Source organism: Calypte anna, chromosome 1 (genome assembly GCF_003957555.1).
Source record: "Calypte anna isolate BGI_N300 chromosome 1, bCalAnn1_v1.p, whole genome shotgun sequence".
Lineage (NCBI taxonomy): Eukaryota > Metazoa > Chordata > Aves > Apodiformes > Trochilidae > Calypte > Calypte anna.
The window spans coordinates 128364411-128390700 of record NC_044244.1 but is presented as its reverse complement, the minus strand read 5'-3'; the positions used below and the strand labels follow the sequence as shown (position 1 = coordinate 128390700).

The window sequence follows — 26290 nt, the reverse complement described above, 5'->3', positions numbered from 1 at the left end:
CTGACAGCTCCACCCAAACAGATCTCCCAAGGACTGCTACAGGTTGCATGGAGCTGGATGTTCACCTGGCAGCTGAAGGCAGCAGTGGGATATTATTGCTGCAAGTATGCCCAGTTTCATGGAGGAACTCCTCAGACAAGTAGGTATGTTACCAGGGGAGCTCAGCAGGCAAAACAGTATTCAAGAATGTGAGCAGGAAATCAATATATGATATTGTGTGCTGCCCCAGCCTGAGTCACTGCCATTCCTTATGGCTGTGCAAGGAGAAGGTAAGGCTGAATCCAACCTTGAGATGAGTGAAAGAAGTAACTCACAGGACAAAGGAGGCTGGACTTTTGCTCAGGGCAAAAGAAGAACATTCCCCATTCCCTAAATTGCTCTTACATAACTGTTCTGGGGTAGTAGACTGAACAGCATATGAGTAACATACAGGATCCAGGAAAAGCCAAAAATGAAAACTCGATGCAGCTGCCCACCTGCACTACAACCACTGCCATCCAGAGAAGCACATAAGCTATTAGAAATTGGAGCTTCTCTGATGAGAGCCAGAACACCACTGCTAACCAGACAATTTCGCTCAATATGTTTGCTGCCTACATGCCTGCCTACAGGAGTTTGTATTCATGCTATCTCTAGGAGGCCACCGAGCTTGATGAACCCTAAAGAGTACCATCTGGGCAGACAGTCCCATGTATAGTCTATTGATACTGCAGCAAGGCAACTTAAGACTATATGCCCCTCAGAGCAATATTAAATCTTATCACAGGTGGTGTTCTGCTCTATGCTCCCAGTCACAGGAAATGCTTCAGGAAGGGGTAGGCAAATTGAACAGGTGAATGCCTGGCTTTATAGCTGGTGCCATACTCAAGGTTTTGGTTTCTATGATCAAGGATTCACCTTCAAGAAGCTAGGTCTCGTGGGAGCTGATGTGAGAGATTTATCAAATCAGGACACCCTTCTTGCCCTGCAATTGATTGACTACACAGAGATATCTTTGAAAAACAGTGATGAACATCTTAAGATCTTATGGGTGAAAATTACAGGGCAAGCAAACAAAGGAAACATTATGTTTGGTGTTTTCTACAGGCCACCCGATCAAAGGGAATATGTCAATGAAGCATTCTAATTTCAACTACAGGAAGTATGTTCCTAGGCTATAATCCTGCTGAGTTTCAAGCACCCGGACATCTGCTGGAAGAGCAGGACAGCAAGCTGGAAGCAGTACAGAAGACTCTTGGAGTGCATCAAGGATAATTGCTTAATTGAGGTGATAGCCCAGTCTGAGAAGTACAGGACTTGCTGCTTATCAAGACAAATGAACTAAGAAAACTGGTTAACACTGGTGGCAGCCTGGGCTTCAGGGATCATGCCTTGGTGGATCTCAGCATCTTGATGGACATGGGCCAGGTGAGCAGGGTCAGGACCTTCATTTCTAGAAGATGAAACTTTCTGTTGTTTAAGGTATTAGTAGATAGGAGTCCTCAGGGATAAAGGAGCAGGACAGAGCCGGCAGTTCTTTAAGGTTTATTTTTCTTAAAGTGCAAGAGCTCCCAATTCACATGTGTGAGAAATTAGGCAAAAAAGGCAAAGGATCACCTGGTCAAACTAAATTGTAAGAAGGAAACGCACAGGCAGTGGAACCAGGGACGAACATTACGCAGATGCTGCCATTGTGTAGGGATAGGATCAAGAAAACTAAGGCACAGTTGGAGCTGAATTTGGCAAGGAATGTGAAGAATTTTCAGTGACAGGATGAGAGTCAACTGACACAGGCTGAAACATAGGAAGCTACATTTAAATATAAGAAAAAACTTCATTACTCTGAGGGTGACAGGGCACTGGTACAGGCTGTCCAGGGAGGTTGTGACTCCCCTTCTCTGAAGATACTCAAAACCCACCTGGAATCAGTCTCTAGGAGTCTGGAATATGCTCTAGGTGATCCTGATTTAGTGGGAGAGTTGGACTGGATGATCTCTAGAGGTCCCTTCCAGTTCTGATAATTCTTTGATTCTGTGACTATGAGATGGACTTCTAGAGATATGTTCCTCAGAAAAGTAAGTGGTACTCTACCCCCCTCAATTAATAAGCCAGGTCAACTAGTAATAACCAGCCTGGAGAAGGCTGAGACACTCAACAATTTCTCTCTTCAGTTTTCACTGGTAATCATTCTTCCAACATCTCTCAAGTATCTCAATCTGAAAGCAGGAGTTGGAGGAAATAAGTTGCATGGCCAGCAGGTTGAGGGAGGTGATTATTCCCATTTACTTCTTTCTCTCATGAGACTCCACCTAGTGTACTGCATCCAGTTCTGAGGTCCCCAGTACATGCTATGGACCTACTAGAGCAGGTTCAGAGGAGGGCCACAAAAATAATCAAAAGACTTGGACACCTCTCCTATGAAGAAAGGCTGAGCTGAGGTTTTTTCAGCCTGGAGAAGAGGAGGCTCCCAAGAGACCTTATAGGGACATTTCAATATTTAAAGGGGGCATATAAAAAAGATGGAGAGATCCTTTTTACCAGAACCTTTAGGTGATAGGACAAGGGGGAATGGATTTAAACTGAAAAAGGGTAGTTTTATATTAGATTTAAGGAAAAATTGTTTATGATGAAGTTGGTAAGACACTAGAACAGGTTTCCCAGAGAAGTTGTGGGTGGCTCCTTCCTGGAATTGTTCAAGGCCAGGTCGGATGGGGCTTTGAGCAACCTGAGGTAGTGAAAGATGACTGCCAATGGCAGGGAGACTGAACTAGATGATCTTGGAAGATCCCTTCCAATCCAAACTATTCTTTGTTTCTATTATTTGTCTGGCTAATATCAAACAGTGATTATCTATGGAGTCCTAATTTTTTTCAATCTACTGCTGTTAATGACAAAATACAGACTGAAAAAAAAATAATTTTAATGTGCCTCAAGAATAGAACAGTTATAGTATAATAACATCTAGTACTCAGACTCTGCCAAGTTGTAATTTTTCAGAGGAAGGGAAAATAAATATATAATGAATATTGAGTAAGTAATAATTGTGATTAATTCATATTCCTCCATCACAGGAGGATAATAGTGATAGAATTGCACATCTCTGTCATTGTTAGTGTCCTCTTGTATACAGCCTGACAAATTAAACTGAAATATATCAGATTTACAAAAGATAATCCAAAGGAAAAGAAATGGATACAAACATTGTGAATCTTCAAAAATATATGTCATAATAATTATGCTACTTTCTTAACTTTACACATAAAAGTTGTGTTTCTTTTTTTTTTTTTTAACTTTTTTTTACTTTTGGAGGTCACATTTCTATTTCATATGGTTGCTTACCTGAATAAATTAATTTTTTTCTCCTTCATTTTTACTTTACGAAGCAAGTAAAAAATACATGGAATTCACCTAGCATCGTCCAATGTCTAGGCAGAGCCTAGTGTGCTCTCAAGGTTCATATTTACATTTCAGCAAGGAAGAAAACCAGAAATACACTGATGAAACACAAATTCTCTGATTTTTAACTGCTAAATGCATCTTCAGTTTTTTTATTCACAGACCTTCTATAACAAGGACTAAATTCCATTATGCCTAAAAATTTCTATTTGCCACCATATTTTTCCTAATCCATTAATCACAGTTATTGCTTTTCAATTTTTATCTAAATGTCTCTGTATTATACCTTTTTTTCCCTAAATTTTCCACAATATAACAATTCAGCATGGTTTAGGTTTTGTTTGTTTTCAGTGTAAATACATACAATGGGAGCTCCTCAATGCAAATATTGCATTTTTTTCCTATATATTAATATGAGGCAGCTGGACTAAGAAACACTCTAAACTACTTACAATCATCTATATCCTTCAACAATTTTAGTTTTAAGAAAACAAGAGAAAACCTCTTAAGAGACCCAGAAAATAACCATGCTTACAAACAAATAACTATTACCAAGCTTCTGGGTATTCATTTTATTTGACAACAACAATCCTCAAATTCTTCACTGTCCTTTCTTGAATACAAGATTGCATGCATAAATATAACAAAACACCCTTTTAAATTCCTGGCTTTATATTTAAATCTGATTTGAACACAGGAAAAAAATGTTATTGTATTTAAAAGAGAGTCAAAATCAGGGACAAGAAAAAATTTTTCAGTTCTCTGATGAGCTAAAGCATTGCTGAAGCACATTAACGACAGAAATAGATAATTCAACAAAAGAAGTTTCCTCTGTTCCAAAATAGTACATGCCAAGAATATAAATCAGACTTGCTGTTAAGAATAACACGATGAAAAATCTTCATAAAAGCCTTTCTATATCAAAAACCACACACAGTAGTATTACCATACCTTGTATATCTGGAAATATGAGCATTCTAGCAGTCTCTATGCTATTCTCTAAATGTTACATGCCCTCTCATTAAGAAAAAAAAAAATTCTAATTTCTGCTATTATAAGCAATTTTTAAAAGAAATTTTTTGTGGAAAAACAGAACAATAAAAAAAAATTAAACATTTATTTGGGGAAAAGTCTCATTAACACCAGCATTCAGGAATTGGAATCACAGAAAAGATTGTTGGCCTGTGGACATGGATCTAAGGATATTTTGTTAAGTCTGACAGAATGATATTTACAATGTCAAGAGGATGTAGCTCTTGCTCTGTTTGAAAGACAGAAGTATTAATTTATCTCAACATAATAACTCATGATTATGAAGATTGTTATACTTAGGAAGATAATTTACATCACTCCTTGAAACCTCTTGACTCTGTATTACCTGCATCATTAATTCTATCAGTGTATATATACTGTTTTGTCTGGATTAACTCTATATCTTCTGCCCTAGAAAATATTTTGGACACACACACAAAATAAGTAGAGATAAGTAATTCTTTCCCCCTTCCTACTATTACCAACCGTGTTGAAATGGAAGAGTACTCATTCTTGACTAATTTTCTTCCTGGTTTTTTTTTTCTTTTTATGATGGAATTGAGAAAATTTTAATAAGGAAAAGATACAAGCCATCAAAACTTGCTGAAACACTAAACTAGGAGAAAATACTATATGATTCCATATTTAACATATGCCAGCACTAACATCATTATAAACATCCAGTCATTTTTGTCTGATGTAAAGGCAGCTGTAAAAAAGGAGTCATGAAACCTAGCCCAGTTTCAGTAACATATTGAACAGAATTCAAAACTAATACAATACAGTCAAACAACCCACCAGCAAGAATGTTCTGTTTTTAAACCAAAACAGGCCCAAGGATCTATGATTCATCAGTAGATAAATTAGGCAGTAAAATATTTATGTGCAACTGGTGATGACGAAAAGAGTCACTTACCTAGAACACCCAGCCTGTAATTGAGAGTGATAACAATGACATTTCCATAGCTTGCAAGAATGCTGCCATCAATCATATTTCCAGTACCCTCCATGTAAGATCCACCATGGATGTAGACCATAACAGGTTTCTTGCTGTTCTGATCATGAATGTCTGAAAAAATTCAAGTAAGGAAAACATAATACAGCAATAAAAAATAAGGAAATACGGCATTAGTGATTTATAGCAGTACTAAAAATACACAGTTCAGGATCATTCTACAAGCCTAATACTTAATCTGAATCTCTCTCTTGTTTACTTCAAATACATTCCTCTGGAATGTTCTCAGAACACTTGAAATGCCTTCAATATTATAAGGAATTTAACCTGAATATAAATAAATATCTAAAAGCCTAAAAAATACCAAATTATGGAATAATCTTTTTTTTTTTTTTAGAATATTTTTATCAAGTATATGCAAATTTAGAAACATAAGTACATTTTAACAATAAAACTACAATCATAACCCATCCCTATTCCTGAGACATAACTGTTGAAATTCCATTCCAACTAGTTCAGTAAGAGATAATATCCCAAAATTAGCAAACAGTAAACAATTCCTTCTTTCCAATAGCCTAGTAATTAGCAAACAGAAGTGATGTAAATTCATGGCTCAAGTTTTTGGAATTCAAGGAAACTCTGTCTTTTGTTTTGTACTTTTCCTTATCACGGTACCTAAGCCTGAAAGAACAACCTTGAATTAATGTTCCTTAATTGTATCACAGATATTTTGTATATGCATAAAAGCGCTTGACTTCTTTCAGACAAATAAACAACTTTATTTCTAAAAGAGAGTTAAATTTAATTAATAGTAGTATTTTTGTACCTCAGAGTGAGCTATAAAGATGCAGTAATCAATGATTAATGTATCTTTCTTTAATAATAAAAAAGCTAGGCTTCTTCCCCTATGGAAATTCAGACTATTTAAATTAGGAACCTATGTTCTCCTTAGAAACAGTGGGAACAGAGGGCTAAGCTAATTTAAAAAAGCAAAAGGCAATTCAGTGAGTATATATATACACCTTTTACAAACAATTCAGTGTATCTGTAGGTGGGATAGAAGCACAAAAAAACAACCAACCAACTAACCAAAAAAACCCCAAAACTGAAACCCAATGAAGCAAAAACAAACAATAAAGAAATAAAAATCCAACAAAAAACCCCAAGAAAAAACAAACCCAAAAGCCCCAGCTGTGTTCACTTTTGGGTAGGATAAACATATTTAAAAGGAGAAAAGGGGAGAAAGAAAAATCTTAACTAAATACCCAGAGGCAGAGGACCTGAGTTTTCTTTCCAAAACTCTTCCTTTTCCTCAGGTTTATTTGGAAAGACTCTTAAGATACTAAAAATGTGATCAGCAATGAGGCATCACATATAGAAGGAAATAAAGAAATTTTTTATACTGCAGGTGGTAAAACACTGGCACAGGTGGCCCAGAGAAGTGATAGATACTCCACTCTAGGGAACATTCAAGGTCAGGGTTCTGGGCAACCTGATGTAGTTTAAGATGTCCCTGCTCACCACAGGGGGAAGAGACCAGGTGATCTTTAAAGGTCCCTTCCACCAGGTCCCTCTGCAGAGCCCTCCTGCCTTCCAGCTGATCCACACTCCCCCCCAGCTTCGTGTCATCTGCCAATTTTCTAATGGTGGACTCAATCCCCTCATCTAAATCATCAATGAAGATATTAAACAGAACTGGGCCCAGCACTGATCCCTGGGGGACACCAGTGGTGAGCAGCCACCAGTTGGATCAGCACTGTTCAGCACCACTCTCTGGGGGCCTCCAGCAGTTCCTAACCCAGCACAGAGTGCTCCTGGCTGAGCCCTGTGCTGACAGCTTTGTCAGGAGAATGGCCAAGCATGTGAGGATTAAGAAATGCATAAACAGTAAGCTATCAAAGCTGTTATCTTCTCAATTAATTAGAAAATATTTTTCTGAAAGTGGTAAATATGTGAAGTAAAATAAACTGTCAGAGTAACTGTAATGAAAAGGAAGGGGTAGAATAGCAGAAGATTTCATCACTTCTTTCTATTTTGGTGCATCCTAAACAGTTTTCATGTGCCAAGGCAAGAAAAAAGTATTTCCTTGTAAAACTTTTCTGGGGTTCTTTACAATGAACTTTAACATTTCCTTTCAGGGAATCCAATCCAGCTCTGAAAGAAGTCAATGAAAACGATTGTCATTGATTTCAGTGGGAATGTGGTCAGAGTCAGAACAGAAGTATCTCAAAGGCTAGCTGATTACAGGAAAACACAATAAAGCAACAGCAACAGCATCCTTTATTTTTGTGTTCTGAAATAAACCACATCCTGTGAGAAAAAAAAGAAAAAAAAGAAAAAAGAAAAAAAAGGAAAAGCAAATAAAACTGGCGAAGACAAAGCACAATTCAACTTCATCAATGTACACCATGTGCACTGGGGAAACAGTGGAAGTGAAAGGAAGGATATATGTGAGTTCTTTAATGAATTTCAAACAGGTGAATTTACAAAATGTGTAGGAGGGAAAAAAGTACATGCATGTTTTAAAGTTCCATTTTCTCGACCTAAGAAAGAATATGGTGGAGAAAGTATGTGGTTTCAAATAATATTTATGTTACTCACTTCACACATATATAGGAATAACCTTTACACCTATGTCACAGGGGAACCGCAATCATCTATATGGTAATTTAAAAAAAAAACAACAATGGAATTTCTAAAGAAGAAAATAAAGAAGCACACTGAAGTATAAACTGAAGTGTGCTTCTGCAAACAAGGGACTAAAAATTATGTTGAAATAATAGCAATAACAATAACAAATATTATTATTATTATTACAAAAATTAAAAAGTTTATGTTCATGCATCAGGGTCGAGCTTTGAAAAAACAAAAAATACCTTCATCTTCACCACGATCATTACTGGTTATATCATCTGCGCTTTTCTTTGTGTTGGCTCCTGGGATCATAATGAGGAGGGGAATAAAGGGAAAAAAAGAGAATTCAAAAACAGCAGGTTCTCAAAAATAATTAAAAAAATAACCACTAGTATGAAAAAAAAGAAAAATGTAACAAAAATAGCAAAATCTGTTACATTTGAAATTGAAAAATAAAAAAAATGCAAAGTGCACATAAACATAAAATATCAAGAACAAATTGAAAATATTTGAAGAAAAATGTATAATATTCTGTGACAATGCAGTTACTTCAGTTAAAAGTGATTTCTGCAAAAACAAAATTCTATTAAAAAAGAATATTATTAACCAAAAAATATATTTAAAAATTTACCAAATTATGGTTTCTACATAAGAAATGCAATTTACTTCATTCTGTTTTGTAAACTTGAAGAAATAACGCCTTCAGTCACCATCTTCAATGACTTAACATTTTATTCATCCTCATTAGGATTTATTAAGAATTAGTAACAATCTGATTTTTGGCTGGAACCAATGTAAATAAAGTTATTATTGAGTTTTACACAGTGAACCAAGACAAACCATACAATCCTCCTTAAAATGTAATCTTACTTCCCATATGACCAAAAATATATTTAAGACAACAAACTGTAAACGAAGATAAAATAGAGTTGAGTGAATCCCAGGTGTAAAATTGGTGCAAAAGTATCCATATCATTCTGCATTTCATGCTCTTTAGAAAAACCTAGAAACTAAGCGGATACAGCTACTTACCACAATAAAGAATTTTCACTTATTTATTAGAAGATTTATTAAATAATATATTTGATTTTGTTTTCAATATGTTTTCTCAAAAGACTTCTGAGGTGTAGGCAGGCACACACAGACACACATTCACACATATGTACACACATGCTATATAGCATGTGTTTATGGGAGCAATAGAAAATAAATATTGTTTTCCTCACCCCTCTTCCTTGGCAATACTACTGTTTTCTAACTAAAAAAAAAAGGAAAAAAAAGACACTAAGCTATCCTTGCACTACATCATGCTCACTCCTGTAGGTAGTAAGCCCTCCATAATGTAAAAGGTTACTTATTAAAGCGTGAAACATGAACAGGAAATTCAATGTCTATTTTAATTTAGAAACTAAATATGACCACTGAACAAATAAAATGTCACCACTCTTAACAATTTTTTTCCTCAAATTTATTTATCTGGAAAAGTTTCAAAAGAACAGCATACTTTAACTTGTTTATCTATGAGTTTGTCTGCCACAGGGACATATTTAGCTAAATTAATTATTTGAGTACTTCTTTTTATTCTACTATTAAAATGTCCCTATATCCCTCAAAATTCAAGCTTTTTAGTAAATATCAGTACATAACTGTTAGAATGTAGTTAATTGCTATTAAAGTACTTAAGATCTGTTAATACACACAGTTTTGATTTCTGTGCACCAAGTCACTTGAGTCTTCACAATACAGACAATACAGATATTCTATAGAATCTTCCTGTAAACATTGCCACTATATGTCTGAGTCAGGATGTGAAAAGCCGTGTCTGAAATTCCATCTCCACAAAAACCCTGCATTTCAATGAAGATATTGTGTATGTATTACATGAGTGCATTCAATTAACTGTATACAGTACATAATTAACTAGGTAAAATATCACTGTCAATTTAGATGTTCTCTCAATTTTTTTGAGAAATGTCAGGTACAGGCTCTAGATATCAGTCACCATCCAAGATTTGCCCTCTTAAAAATAATTTTCTGTATTAATTTTAGTCCAGTGAAAGCTGAACCCTTTGTTTCTCAAACTGTGTTTTTAACACGTTGGATTTTGGTTTTATCCTGTGGGTACTAGTCATATAATCATAGAACAGATACCATAGAAATGATACCATAGTATCATTTAGGTTGGAAAAGACCCTTTAGATCATTGAGTGCAATTGTTAACTATGTCTACAGCACCACATCTACCTATCTTTTAAATACTTCCAGGGACTGTGGCTCAACCTGGGCAGTGTTCCAGTGCCTGACAACTCTTTCAGTAAAGACATTTTTCTTAATTCCCAATCTAAATTTCCCTTTGTGCCAACATAGGCCATTTTCTCTTGTCTTATCTTTTGTTACTGAGTTACTTAGGAAAAGTAACAAGTAGAATCCACCTTTCTACAATTTCCTATCAAGTAGTTTCTAAGAGTGATGAAGTCTCCTCTGAGCCTGCTTTTCTCCAGACTAAATGTAATGTGGATATATTGAAAATAAAAAAAAATTGCCTCTTGAATCAGCAAAATTACATCCAAGCTAGCATGAATCTCTGGCATAGTTTGCTCTCTTTAAAATGTATCAAACTTATTTCTGTTAGCAAACCCCCTTCAACACTGGCCCTTTCTCTGTTTACAATCTTTAATGTATCAAGACTAATCTCATCAAAATGCTAATCAGAATGGCTTTTGATAAGCCACCAGGCAGCTAATGCAAATGGGTAGCAGATAAAGAATTAAAGAATTCCAGGAAAACCTGAATACAAAGGGAAGACGTGAATTTACCAATTTGCAACCTCTGGCAATAATTGATGAGAAGAAGGAACTTTTTACAACAAAAATTCAGATGAAAGAAGGGGAAAATCAGAAGCAAACTGAAGTGAACAGAGGTGAAAAGAAGCAGAGCACTAGAGACATCAGTGACTTCAAAGAGACAGCGGTCCTGGCGGCGAGGAGGTGACACTTTGGAGGGTGAAAAGAACGCTTTTTTTTTTTTTTTCTTAATAGCCCTTTCTCTGGGGCAATTAGTTTGTTTTAAAAACTAGTTTTCCCTGCCAACTCCTTTCTCTGCCAACTCCTTCCTAAGACTCCCTTCAGCATCATTTTCCCTGAAATAAGCCACGGCAATTCGTTCAAACCATGAAGCCGCTGACTTCTGCCATTTGTAAGACGCGTATGCAGAGTGGCTAATATTTCCTCACAAACAAAATATCAAATATTAATAGTTATGGACCGTGACACTAAAGAACCCCAGCTCCCTCAGGCAGTCCTTGTAAGACATATTGTCTAGACCTTTCACCAACTTTGCCCTTCTCTAAGGTGCTCTAAGGTCCTCCACAATGTAACAGAGGGCCAAAAACTGAATGCAGCAATCGAGGTGTGGCCTCACCAGTACTGAGTGCAGGGGGACAATATTTTCCTTTCTCCTGCTGGCCACACTATTGCTGATAGAAGACATATATGTAATAATGTTGGTACAGAACTGAGAAGACCAGAGAATGCTGTTGTTGGAATTATTTCAATAGCACCAAACCCACATAAGATACTCAAGAGCATTGTTTTGAAAATTTATACTGATCCTTAGAAATTATAAGCTTCCAGAAACGTATTATCTCATGCAGTGGGGAAAAATTGGGATTTTTCAGCACATGTTGTCTGTTTTCTGTTAAATTTTTTTAATTCATTTGTCCTGAAATTTCTGTAAGATTATTTTGAGGTTGCACTTAAGTGATTAATCTAGGAGACAGAATAATGATGTGACTCAGAATCTCCTGTGGCTCAAGAGAATTCACTGTCTGCACTAGCTGCTTGTGTTACAGACCAGCAGTTCCCTCTGCTCTGGGGCTTCTTTTGAGAGGATTCAGTGTTGGGGTATTTTTCTTCCCCATATATATATAATGATAAATAATTATAATTATTAATATAGACATATCATTATTTAGGATATGCCCCTACATTCCTCAAAATGATCATCCTGCTACATGAGGATCAGCAGGGTCAAGTCAGATATGGCAATGCACTCTCTGAATCCTTCCCAATAATCAATGGTGTGAAACAAGGCTGTGTTCTCACACCCACTCTATTCACAATCTTCTTCAGCACGATGCTCCCAAGGGCCACAGGAGACCTCAATGAAGAAAATGGCATTTACATCTGATATGGTACTAATGGGAGCCAATTCAACCTAAGGGGACTGAAGGTGACACCAAGACCCTAAATTCCCATGTCCCAGAGTTGCTTTTTGCTGACAATGCTGCCCTTGTTCCTCACACAGATGCAGCTCTGCAGCACATAACATCCTGTTTTGCAGAGGCTGCTGATCTTTTTGTGCTGGAAGTCAACTTGAAGACGACAGAAGTTCTCTACCAGCCTGCACTACAGGAAGACTTCCATCATCCCCACATCACCACAGGTGAATCAGAGCTTAAGTCAGTCCAGCAGTTCAGCTCTCTGGGATGCATTATTTCCTTGGAAGCCAAGATCGACAAAGAAATAGACAGCAGATTAGCAAAGGCATACAGAGCATTTTGAAGACTTCATAAAAGAGTCTGGAGCAATAAACACCTGACGAAAGGTACAAAGATCGGTGTCTACAGAGCCATTGTACTGTCTACTCTTTTATATGGGTCTGAATCATGGGTCATCTACCACCACCACCTGCGACTCCTTGAACACTTCCATCAGTGCTGCCTTCGTACAATTCTAAACATTCACGGGACTGACTGTGTAATCAATGTTCCTGTCCTTGAACAGGCAGGGGTCACCAGTACTGAGGCCATGCTACTGAGGACAGAGCTGTGCTGGGCAGGGCACGTCTCCAGGATGGAGGATCATCTCCTCCCTAAGATTGTGCTCTGTGGTGAGCTTGCCACTGGCTGCTGCAGCAGAGGAACCTCAAAGGGAGATACAGGGACTCCCTGAAACAATCCCCCAGCTTTGGCCATACTGACTGCCAGAAGTGTCCACTCTGGACTACAGCTGGGAGACATGGAGACACCATCCATAAGGCTGCTGCCTCCTTAGAATCATTCTCAAGGAGAAAAGACAGCACAGAAAGCACCGTGCCTTGGCTGTCCCCTCACAGGAGACTTTCTGCTGGGCCTTTTGCAACCCCCACTCCCTGTCCCACATTGGCCTTATCAGCCATCAGCGCACTTGCAGCAAGCATGGGGAGAGCTTTTCTGAAATCTTTGTTCACAAAGCCAAGCCCTGATATATATAATAATCACAGAAGCACCAATTTGAACTTTCACTTCCCACACACCAAGAGAACATCATCATATTACAACCTTTTGCAGACTAAGTGCTTCTTTATCCCACATAAGACAAAATTGTAAATCTTAACAGCAGTTCTGGAAATGGTAGTAGAATGGTGAGCAGGGAGATAGTGGTTGTTTAAAGTAATAAAGGCTTAATTCCAGGAGTATCTCCATTGACCAGCCTAGGTTACGACTGGAGTTCTTGGTTTACAAGACTAGTGTTTCACTTTTTATGCCAATGAAAAGTACCAAAGAAAAAATATTTCAAAACCTTATTAGGATGGGAAATTATTACATTACTGAAGATTACATTTTCATAAAAGTTCATGTTTGAGAAAGTTCTAAGAGAAGACCATACTGTTAATGATAACTGGAAAAAATGTGAATTCATCACATATATATTAAGTTCCAGGTGACCTGTTTTCATCTGTACTATAATTCCTTTCATTTCTGAGTTCCTTACAGAGCTGTGTCAAAACTGTTTTGTAAAAGGTTTTTTGCCCACCAGAAAATGTAATTTTTTTACATTCGATAGTGCAGAGTCAAAGTAATATAGGCAGATATGAGCCTGATCCAAACTCATGCCAGTCAACATACCTATAATAAAGTGGGGACTACTTTTTTTTCCTAAGAAGCTTTATGTGCAATTCAGTTGTAAACTTGAATTCAGTAAGTATCTCTGTTTACAATATAGTTTTTCACTCTGAAACACTGACTGCTGTGAATTAAACACAGGTGCTTCCAGAGATGATTTAGTGGTTAAGGTGGTGTAGGAGTGACATTTGGACTTGATCTTAATGATCCTTGCCAACGATGATGATTCTATGACCTATTTGCTAATTAACTTTTAAAAAATAATTTATTTCATTTAACTGTGAATGTAAATTCACCTTGTATGCCCAGATTAATTTTCAATGCTGTGCATAGATCTATCACAAATGAAGAAGTCACTCTACTCCAAGCACATCCTCTGGTTCATAATTAGTTTGATAATGAATAAAAATCTCATTCACAAACATATTTTCTGGAATTACAAGTCTTCTCATGTATTCACAATTTATTCTACAATTTCCTCCAATCAGAAAATATGCATCATATATATGTAATATAGCCAGGTCCAATGAATGAAGTTTAGCAGAGCTTGCATTTTAGGTATCCATTTTGAAGACTTCAACAGCAGAAAAAAATTATCTACTACTGCTTAAGCTGATGCCCTTTCTTTGCATTTTGTATGTAATTGCTCCTCTGTCAAACAGTATATGTTTTGACCCCATTTAATTTTGGAAAAGAGCACACCTTTCAGAAATCACACAATGCATTCTAAGTTGTATGACCTCCCAGTTTCACACAGAGCATGCTTGACCTTCTGGAAACTTCCAGCTCAAATCAGATTAATACAGGATTTAATAGTCATTTTCTCAGTGATACGTCTTATTTATACAGCCAATTCAATAGATCTCTAAAGTTCTTAGTTTCTTATCCCATGGGAATGATTACAATTTTACAACGAGCTCAAGTCAACAGTTCACTATAGTGTTGAGGGAAAAATAAGAAAGAACTGGACTTTCCTTTCTGCATTTCTCCCAGGACTGGTGAGCAAACTTTACTTTGCATCTCCCTTAGTGTACAAACCTTTAGTCACTTCATGTCAAAAAAGAGGGATCAGTCAGTGCAGGAATCTGGTTGTCATAACACTGTCCCTGGCTGACAGCTATGGCCAAGGCCCTTCAGCTACCCTTACAGTTGTACCAAGAAGTTCTTATTTGGCAGCTGAAGAAAGATAAAGAGAAGTGTGTAAGCATTTAAAATAAAACTGGAGGGAAAAGATTATTCAGATTTACATCTTGGTAAAGTGCCTGAGAAGCTGACTGGATCACCTACATTAGGAAAGGAAACACATCTATAAAAGTACCTGGATTTTCAAAGTCTCTTGATTTGAAGAGATATATACACATATTGTCTAGATTTAAAAGAACAGTTATTTCTTAATTACTTACTGAGCACTGACAACATGGCTGTGCAATTGCGTGTGGATCTATATATGTGAAAATATGTAGATCTATAAATACGACAATGCTCTATATAGTGAAAAGTCTTTCAGAAAGAACATACGTTTATTCCCTGGGACTACCTTCCTATAATGTTGCTAAAATGAAATTACAATCTGTTAACTATACACATCATTTCAACAAACAGCAATACACATCATTTTAACAAACAGCCACATTTAAAGATTTTAAAGCACTCCTTGGTTATAAATTAGACGCCTTCCATCTCCTAAATAATATGAAGTCTTTTCTTCTTACTGCTCTATGTCAATTTTAGAGAACCGACAAAACATCTGTGTAGATACTTCTATTGGAAAAGGAAAATTTTAAGGTTGAAAAAGATATTGCAGAAACGATCTGAAATTCTAATAACTGCTCTGAACTCTACATTGCCTATAGTATTAAATTACATGATGACACATAGCTTTGTTATCATCTCTCTGTGTATTAACTGTTTCATATATGGAGAATAAAAGCAGGATGACATTCTTAAGATTTTATAGATTGCAGTACCTTGTACACTGTTCCATCCAAATAAACAGAAAAAAATTACTTCCCCATGCCCTAAATTATGTACTTCCCACGATCTATTTTCCTGGATAGCAGTTAAGTCCATTAAATCAGGCCACCACTCATTTTCATGTGTTTTAAATAAGGTTATATCATTCAACAAGTTAATATAGGGTAATGGAAAATATTAATTGTCACACAGAGTGATTGTGCTGTCCCACATAATGCCACACAAGGATGCAAGTATTTTTCAAAAGCAGGAATGCTGTGAAAATAACTGTCTACTACTTTTTAATAACAGTTAATAGTTCTGTGATTGATATGGGCATTCCTTTCCTTACGAGTTTATTCTACACCAGTACATTGATAGGGATTCATCTCAGTGAAGAAGTAATTTTCACATAGATTCCAGGGTAGGCAAAATCTTCAATCTACCTGTATAGATGATCCTGATCACTGGCTAGGACCAATAAGAGCTTACAAAAATACCCACAGTGATCAGCTAGGTGATCAAATGAACTTTTGCTGTCTACATTCTGATTATGCTATTCTGTATTAAGCAGCTGACTGCTATGGACTCTTAGTCATAGAATATAAGACTGGAAGGGACCTCAAGGATCTTATGGTCCAACCTTTGCTGGCAAAATCATAGTTTAGACAAGTTTGCAAAGCACCCTGTCCAGCCAAATTTTAAAAGTTTTAAATGCTGGGGAATACACCACTTCTCCAGGGAGATTACTCTAAGGCTCAGAATATAAAACTTCATTTTCCTTTTGTCATTTTCCTTTTGTCAGTATTTTCAGAGCTTCCTCATTGTAGGAAAGTGAGTCATTAGTCTTAAGAAGATTGTCAAAATAGGTCTGAGATGAAGATAAACACTGGCATTTACACAAGAAACTTGTCATAGGTACTGAAAGAAACACATCTAAAAGCTCTTTCTTATTCTGATTTATCTTATTTTGGTATATATAGATTGTATCTATTGATTCTGGAACAAATTATAAAACTGATAGGCTTTATCTTTCATCCTGAGTTAAAATAATTTTGGTATATTTTTTACCATAATAAATTTGCTTTGAATAAAAATTAATGAAATTAGTAATTTTTTAAACTAACAAAGTAAAGTTTAACATGTTGTTGTTATTATTGATAGCTATTAATATATAAATTGTATAAAACACTATTTAGAAAATACCTAACTACATAAATTCTGTTATTCTTAAATAACTTTCTTATGTAAGTTACAAGACATGTAGAACTTGAATTCTTCTGAATACAGTACATTGCTTTGACAAACCCATCTATAATGGCTCAAAAGAAAGAAGACATTGTGCAGCCTACCCGTTCAGTGACCTCCAGCAGATAAGGAGAGTGTTTCTTGTGTTTCTTGCACTTCCCGTATAACTGAATCTGCTCTCTTTGACAGAGCACTGGACTGAGCCAGCAATGCTTACTGATTGAATAATGAGAAACTCATTAAAAAGCATAAACCTACCATCTAGTAATTTAAATTAATTCAGACAGAAGCTAATTTTTTTTTTCTGTACAGCACCATGAGAAACACTGCTGGTGCTCAAACAGCTTATGTTTGTCTGCTAAATTGGTTCACATGATGAGCTGTGACTTTAAAAATTGCAACATGTCCGACTGCAATTGCTTTAACCCACCTTACCTCCCTCTTCTGTGATGCCATTTTAAAATTTGGAAAATTCACCTACATGCTACTTTCTTGAATTACAACATCCAAAATATAATAATCGGTTTGATATACTGGAATACACTCTTTCCCTTCATGCTACATGTGCTGTCAAAGCTCTTAGGCACATACATCACAAAAGTGTATGAGAAGTCCTACTGACTTCAAAGAGCTTCAGCACTGTGGTCAACCTGGCTTCAGTCCTCTCTGAGGACTGAGAATGTGAGTTCAAGTCTACAGTGAGTACTGCAGTAAAGAGTCAAGAACATGAGAGCTCCTACAGGATATATAAATCCAATTGCAAAATTTATCCAGAAGGTATGTATTACACCTCACTGGCAAGTTAGTGGGTATAAGATATGGGTAGAGTACCATTAGTGGCAGAGGGGCATAAGGTTGTTAGCATAATAAATATACTTCAGTTAAGCATCCAAGAATGCATAAGACTTCCAAATTAGAAGGCACAAATCAACATTTACTATTAGTTAAAATCCCCAAGCCTAAATGTAACTGTACTCCAAATAACATAGGTAAATATACGTTAAAGTAAGAATTCAGTCATGTTGACCTACTACCTGTAACTAAAGGGGGGAGTACTTTCATACAATCTTAGGGGAGAGAAGTACCCAAGTCTCACTTAAAATAATATGAATGAATCTGTAAAAAAAAAAAAGTTAATTAATAGACATTTTTAATATCTAAAGTTAACTGTTATACCCTTTCTGCAAACAACTGAACAACCCAAGCACTTATTCCGCAATTAACAGCTGCTGGTGAAGTTGTGCAAATTCTCCATTTGGGCATTTATAGGCACCGCTGGAAGCTGTGAGCTGAGCAGTCATCCTAAGAATACCTTTAGTGATTTGATGCAGCTATTTTAATTCTTCATTTTGAACACAAGCTCAATTTCAGTTGCCTTTAGAGAATTCAGGAAAGAGCTGTGTTTGTTTTTTCAGTGGATCCTGTGAGAATGTAATTTTATTCCATTCTAACAGATAATATAAAGGTGTGGGCACAATATTCACTAGTAATTCTGATCTTTACTATATTTCTGACATATTAATTTTTATTTGGAAATCATGGAAGTGTTATTTACAAGTAAGTAAGAGGTCTGCGTGAGACATCCGAAAGAGATACATGCAAAACTTTATTCAGTTTTTTTGGGGGGAAGAGGTTCAGTTTTAGCACATACTCCAATGTTTTCAATTTTTTATCTACTAGATTTCAAATATATATTCATCTAGACACAACAATGTATTAATTCCTACTGGAATTAACAATATACAAACCAACTAAAAAACTACACTATTGAACAAGGTTAATAAAAAGTTAAAAAAGGACTTAAAAATTAAAATAAAAGATGGGACAGAAATGTAGTTAGTTAGGGAAAACTAGATCTATGGTAGAGATGATGCAGAGCTTTATAATTTGAAATATAAATTTTTAATTGTTCTAATATTTCTAAAAATATAAATTTTTTATTATTCTAATATTTCTAAAAATAGTATGTGTGCAGAACAGATTTTCCTAGGACGGAATATCAGAAAGTCTAGAAAATAAGATATAAGTCGGAAAGGAAAGTTCATTTAAACATTTTATTCATTATTACTCAGTACTGAAAACAAAAACATTGAAACAAAAATCTTTGCCAAACAAAAATTAGTGTCCTTAACCCAAAGAACTTATGCTGTGAGAAGATACCAAAAGAAATACTGAATACCAGAACTTCCAAATAAAACACACAGAAACCATACTTCTTCAGAAGTAGCTCTTTCATTCTACTTTTTCATTATTTCCACAGAAGAATAGTTGAAAAACACCAGATATTACGATTAAGACACTTTAAAAAAAAGAGTGCACCTCTATCCCTATGTTAGGAGACAGATTTAGAGGATGATAAGGAAGAGCTCAGGAGCAGATCATGTCCCAGTCTCACTAAAATGCTGGAAATAAAATAGAGCAGATCTAGACTTGAAGAAAAAAAATCTAGAAATGAGACAGAAATTTCCTTTATGTCCATGTTACAGGTTTCACCTTGTGGCATACAAAGTTAGTTCATGGAGCTTTAATAAATGTTAAGAATGGTATGACTTCACTATTAGGGTGGCGAGACACTGGCACAGGTTGCCCAGGGAAGTTGTGGCTGCCCCCTCCCTGGCAGTGTTCAAGGCCAGGTTGGATGGGGCTTGGAGCAACCTGGTCTGGTGGGAGGTGTCCCTGCCCATGCAGGGGGGTTGGAACTCAATGATCTTTAAGATCCCTTCCAACCCAAACAATTCTATGATTCTATGACTTTATGTATTAATTTATTGCAAGATTTTGATTTTCATTTATCTGTACTGGGAATAACTAGCAAAAATGTAGTATTTCTGGAAATGCTTTTCTGTCCTCAACCTGGTGAGATTTTATGGTTTCAAAGAAAAGAAGAGTCTGAAATTGTACAATTCTGTATTAATATTACTACATATCCAATCTATTACTATTGCATTGTATCTATATTATTTATCTAATGTCTAAATATTGTTTACCTTCTAACAGTTTCAAAGTATAACCTCTGACCACATTATGAAGTTGTGAGATTTCTATGAATGTTAAAACTGAACAAGGAGTTCTTTGATTCATACATGGTCTATAATGATTAATTATAATAAGCTTGCATCAAAACGGCTGGTCAGAATAACAATTTAAACTTTCAAGGTTCAGTAACACAATATCAATTTCACTCGCATCTGATCCATCCTATCTCCATTATCTGATAATATCCGTTAGCTGGTTTTATTCATACTATTTTTGTGGATTATTTATCTGTTCTGGTGTAATAATCTTTTCTCTGTGGGCCAAAGTTAAAGAGAATGTATGTCGCATTTGGATTTACTATTTTGCAATGTTCTAAGCAGAATTTAAGCTTAATATTTTGAATGGTTGGGTTAATGCTTCACACTTCATTTAAAATTGAGAAAGGAACTACAGTAGCTTGCAAATTATCATTATGTGACAAAAGCAGAAAATCCGAAATTCCTGTATGGTATAGTTACTACATGGCATGTGCTATTTGGTACCATGTGATATAATGAGATAATATCAATATAGTATAATACAATTTTACTATTCCACCTGAAGAAAGGCAAATTGAATTTCTCATGTAAAGATAATAATGTATGAATTATATAAGATTGTATATGAAAGGACAAAGCTTGTGTATTCAATTAGTGCTGACACATTCCAGGTTTTGGTTAAATATAAATTAATAGTTCTTGTGACATGGCACATGTCAAGCTTTTCTCCCTTTGGTTTCTTTAAGCACTTGTACTGTTATTAGTTTTCGTATGTATTTCAGTTCCTACAGGGAAAAAAAAATAAATAGAATTTAGTACTGCATTTGTATTCAGCTGTAAAAGAGATATAAATGTTTCCTTGTCTCAATCAGTGCAATTTACAATTTAAAACACCTACCGTCTATTTGAGGAAATTAAATATAATTGGCAGTTTTGCTCAGGAAAACAAGCCACAGAGCTTACGTGTGTTGAAGGTCACTGACAAAGTGAGTTAGTAAGGGTGTCTGAAAGTAGAACTAGCACAGCATCAGTCCAAATTATAGCAGCATACATGTCATCGTTACTCTGTCAGTCATACCAGTACTGAAATAGTCTTGCAGGAACAAAACAGCAATACTGACACCATGGCCAACCTCCCTACTACTAACAGCCACAGCATGAAGGCATCAGACTTAAAAGCACAGAAAAAAAGATCGCTGCAATCATATGTCTCTGGGTATTATTTTAGATATCTCCTGGCATCAGTGAAACGTCCTGTCTGAGCTTAAAGCCATCTCACAAAGACTTACATGGTTTAGAAGAACGCACTTCTGCTAAGTCCTTGAGCTCTCCCTCCATTGTTAAGCACACCCAATTTTTGCCAACTGCTTTTTACTTGAGGCAAAATTAGAAACGAAAAAAAAAAGCATCAGTTGATTTTTAACTCTTTTTTTTTAGTAGTTGTTGCTCTGCTGGGAAACTGTCAAACAGCAAATTTCAATAGTTTCACTCTCTGTGTCTGTGCTTGCACACGTGTGTTTCTGTCACATTCACCATGTTCTCCACACTCTTTTAACATTCCATGTCTGGACCTTTTAGTAACACAGGAAAATGCTGAGAATGTCCATTTCCATTGCACCATTCTGCTTTCAGACACCACAGGGGGTAATACCATACTTCTTACCAGAAAATCCTTATTATATTGGCTATAGAAAAAAAAAATGAGGTAAATCATGCCTGACTAACCCAGTGGCACTGGATAAAGGAAAAGCTATGGATGTAATCTACTTAGACTTCTGTAAGGTCTTTGGTATGGTCCTTGCAACATTCTTGCTGCTAAATTGGAGAGACATGAGTTGAGTGAGTGGAATATTAGATGGCTAAGGAATTTACTGCAAAGCGTCAATGGATCAATGTCCAAGTAAGAACTAGAAACTAGTGATGTCCCTCAGTGTTAGAATGCTATTTAATATCTGCATCAGTAACACAATGAGATTCATGCATCCTGAGGTAGTTTGCAGAAACAGCAAGCTGAGTGGTGCAGTAGATAAACAGGAGGGAAGAGATGCCATCCAGAGGGGACTTGACAGGCCTGAGGAGTGAGACTTTATGAACCTCATGAAATTCATCAAGGCCAAGTGCAAGTTTCTGCACCTGGGCCAGGTATCAATAGAAAGTTGGGAGGAATGGATTAAGAGCACCTCTGCAGAGAAGGACTTGTGGTGCTGGGTGATGGAAAATTTGGACATGAGATGGTAATGTGCACTTGCAGCCCAGAAAACCATTTGTACCTTTGGCTGTATAAAAAGAATTGTGGCCAGCATTACTGAAATATGTGTTTTTAATTTGCATGCTTTCCAAAATCTACGATGCATTAATTTTGGCATATATTTAATTATTCCTGCAATGAACCCATGGTGGAACATTCTGCAGAATACACATCTAGAGTCTAGTCCTGCTTTTTAGCATTTAAATATACCTTTGCTGCAACACACATTTTAACTGTGATGAGATAATTTTCCTAGTGATCAAAATACTTTGCCCTTCTCTGTTCCATATTGACTTTACCACATTTCATTTCAGTATTTCATTTCACACATCTCTACATGGCTTCCATCTTCCCTTTATTATGAATTTCTGTTGTAAAAAGCAGCAGTTCCAGTAACAACCCTTAATTTGTGATTCAGACTCTTGCCTTTGATATTAGGTTCCAAATCCATTAACATCAGCAGTATGGTACAAAACAGACCATTAAAATAATTGATAATGTTCCCTCTCTCTAGAGTAGCTCACAGATTTCTACACCAAGAAAATTACATCATCTAACATGCTATTTTCTTCTAACTCTTTCTTCATTTCTTTACATGTTACTTCATCCTCAAGCACAACCCTTCACACTGGTAAGCTATCTAAAATGACCCTCACTCTTCTTCCTAACAAGACTTTAATTCCTCCCTCGTTCTTTAATTTTATGTTCTATTTCTTCAGTTAATGTTAGCCTAGGACTGTCTTTACCCACAGTACATACTCTACTGCCCTAGACTATCAAAATTCATTCAGCTCCATGTTCTCTCCAGTTACTGCCTGTCTTCAGCTTTCAGTAATACTTGAGTGTTATTTCAGTTTCTCTAATTTTGTATTTGTTAATCTTACTCTGTTCTACATTTACTGTTTTTCTTCTCCAGGTATCTAGTTTCAGAAGAAGCATAAACATTAAACAGAAATAATAATAAAATAAAAACAGAAATAATAATAAAATTAAACAGAAATAAAGATACATGAAAGAGAGTTACAGCAAGCCATATTTTGATAAGCTGAAGTGTCAAGAGTAAACACTAGGATCTGTATCCTTAGATGCATTAAAGATAAGCCAGTATTTTATGCTCAAAAAGGCTGGAGGATAAAATTGATCTGATAGTGGAATACTTCAGTTTCTAATTAAAACAAGCAACTACAATAAAGGATTAATGGGTAAGATAATGTGTATATTAAAATCAAGAAAAATAACATTGCTGTAGCCCAGGGAAAAGTGCAAAAGTATCATAAAGCACTTAGATATGTTGACAGAAAACAACCCACAGCTGTCTTTAAAGAAAAAGCATCACTCTTTGATCTGCTAGAAATCTTTAGGCCCCCCTACAGAATACTTGATAAAAGAAACTTGTCAATGGAATTTATTTATGTTGTTTTCAAAAAGTCTTTGATAAGCCCCTTTTTGTATGGGAAGAATTTAAGCACATAATTATTCACAGAGAAAGAGGGGAAGTAATGGTACAGATTAAAAACGAGTATGTTAAGTTGTAACCAGAGGTCAATTTTCAAAGTAGCAAAAGATTAATAGTGTAGTGAAATATTCTCTACATTAATCTGATGTTGCTTAACATTCTGCTAATGATCTGGAAAGAGAGATGAATTATGATATTGTACATTTTTCCAGTAAGAGAAACTACATGAGCCAAGGCCAGAGAGAACGTGAATATCTTCAAAGAGAGTTTATAAAGCTGGATAAAAGATGGATGGCACTTAAGGTGCTACTTTTTGAATTGAAGTCAAACACACATCTAAATGCCTATCAAATATGGCCTATTCACTCTGCAGAAGGAAAGAATGTCTACTCCAGGCTAAGGCAAATTGCAAAAACTGTGGGTTTTTTCTCTTTTTTTCCTCTCTCTGAATAAAAAGCAAGCTTAGCACAGAGATGGAGGTACCTATACTTTTTCTTTTTTAAAAACTAATAGTCATTTGCAGCAGAAACAATAACTTGAGCCAGATGCATTACTGTTAGATTCCAAATTTCCCATAACTTCCAAAGAAAAAGCCTTGGGCAATTCTACAGTCATAGTAATGAGAACCTAAAAATAAGTAGTCATATATAACAATGAGCATGCCAAAGCATAGCATGAAGTGATTCTGAAAATACAGTAATTCTGTATATTAATGTATAATAACCAAGTATGGCAGGTCTTATCAGGCATGATACATTCACATCCAGTTTTTCACACCAAATATAGCAAAAATATATTGATACAAGAGTGATATTAGGATCAAAGACAGGACTTGTTACTCTCCCTAGTCCTCACCTGGAACTGTAGAATCATAGAACAAAGTCTCCTGAAAGGTTTGTAATTTGTTCTTCTTTCCTTTTCCTTTTCCTTTTCCTTTTCCTTTTCCTTTTCCTTTTCCTTTTCCTTTTCCTTTTCCTATGCCTTCCCCCTCTCCTCTCCTCTCCTCTCCTCTCCTCTCCTCTCCTCTCCTCTCCTCTCCTCCTCCTCTCCTCTCCTCTCCCTCTCCTCTCCTCTCCTCTCCTCTCCTCTCCTCTCCTCTCCTCTCCTCTCCTCTCCTCTCCCCTCCTCTCCTCTCCTCTCCTCTCCTCTCCTCTCCTCTCCTCTCCTCTCCTCTCCTTCTTTCATTTTTATACCACCTTCAAAAATTACTACATTATTTCTCTATATCCTCTTCCAACTTAAGCATCATGACAGAAATACGATTTTGCTAGGGGATGAAATGTAGGTCTCCAATCATCTTTAAAAAATTATGTGTGTTTTATAGTTGTCTTAGCAAGCCAAGCACACAGTTAGTTATACACAAGTACACAAAAAAAGTGCATCCTAGTTTCTTGGGTTAGTTGAAATTTGCAGTGAATGTGCCTGCTACCTTACTTTCAGAATGGACACAGCAGTAAAAGGAATACACAAAGAACTGACACAAAGAAAGAAGCAATGTCAATAGGAAACAGAAGGCAAAGCTGTGAGCCTGGCTCTCCTTCCCACATGCAGCTGGCAATGCAAATCACAAGTATTTCAGCTCTGTGGATTTAGCTACACAATCAAAGAAATGGAAAAAATGATTTGTACCCTTTGATCTGCAAAACATTTTTAAACATTACATGATTATTAAAAAAAAATAAATTCATAAAAACCTGTAACTTACAGAAAACTACTGTACCTATGCGTATACAGAAAAAAATAAACATCTATCTTTTAAGGGCTGAGACTGACTTGCCCATATTTAAAAGGGAGACTATTAATATAAGTAAGAACAAGAATAAGACATGAGCCTTCACAGACTGGCAGCGGGGATGGGGTGTTAACTGCGACAAAAAATGACAGCAAATTCCTGGAAAGGGGCAGAGGGACACAAGAGAATGCTGATTTTTCTTTACATCTCCAATGTATCACGACGCTTACATCATGCTGCGTTGGGTTACATCATGTTAGGACTAGTGATGTAACCCGTCGCAATGCAATGCACACATCGCATTCAATCAGCACTTTTTCAGCTTGTCCACATGATCACTGTGGCCAAGAGAGGTTTGGTTGCGTTAATTAAAATTATTTCGTTTCTACAGTATTTCTGGTTTTTCATTAATAGGAATCTCCTTGTTTTAAGAAAAAAAGAAGGAAGGTAAACAGTATTAAAATGCATTTTAAATATACAGAACAAATTTGCAGAACATGCTGATCAGCTTGATCTGGTGAAGATAAGGAAAGCCACCTAGATAAATATTTTATAGAGTAAACTTAAGAGTAAGTAAATGAGAGGACAAATATCAAATGCTTCACTCTCAGTACAAGCCTGTTTTCTCTTTTAGAATAAAACATCTTTCTGTTTAGAGATTTTTTTTTTCTTTTATGGAGAAATTAAATATAACTTCTAGGTAAGGTTTTAGAGTTTTTCCTAATATCATGGATGTAATCCTCTTGTACTATCAAACCA

At 36.0% G+C, this 26290-nt stretch overlaps 1 protein-coding gene across 3 annotated transcripts in view; it reads right to left on the bottom strand.

Annotated features, from left to right (window-relative positions):
• Positions 1-26290, bottom strand: part of NLGN4X (neuroligin 4 X-linked) — a 119909-nt gene that overhangs the window by 68436 nt on the left and 25183 nt on the right. Inside the window, exons 2-3 of one of the 3 annotated variants that reach the window (XM_008494746.2) lie at positions 8239-8298; positions 5324-5476 (exon numbers count right to left, since the gene is read on the bottom strand). The exons of 1 other annotated variant lie outside the window; for it this stretch is intronic. In XM_008494746.2, the coding sequence (XP_008492968.1) occupies positions 5324-5476; positions 8239-8298 (213 nt within the window). The remainder of the gene's footprint in view (positions 1-5323; positions 5477-8238; positions 8299-26290) is intronic. One more of the 3 variants, XM_008494747.2, reaches the window with a different exon arrangement.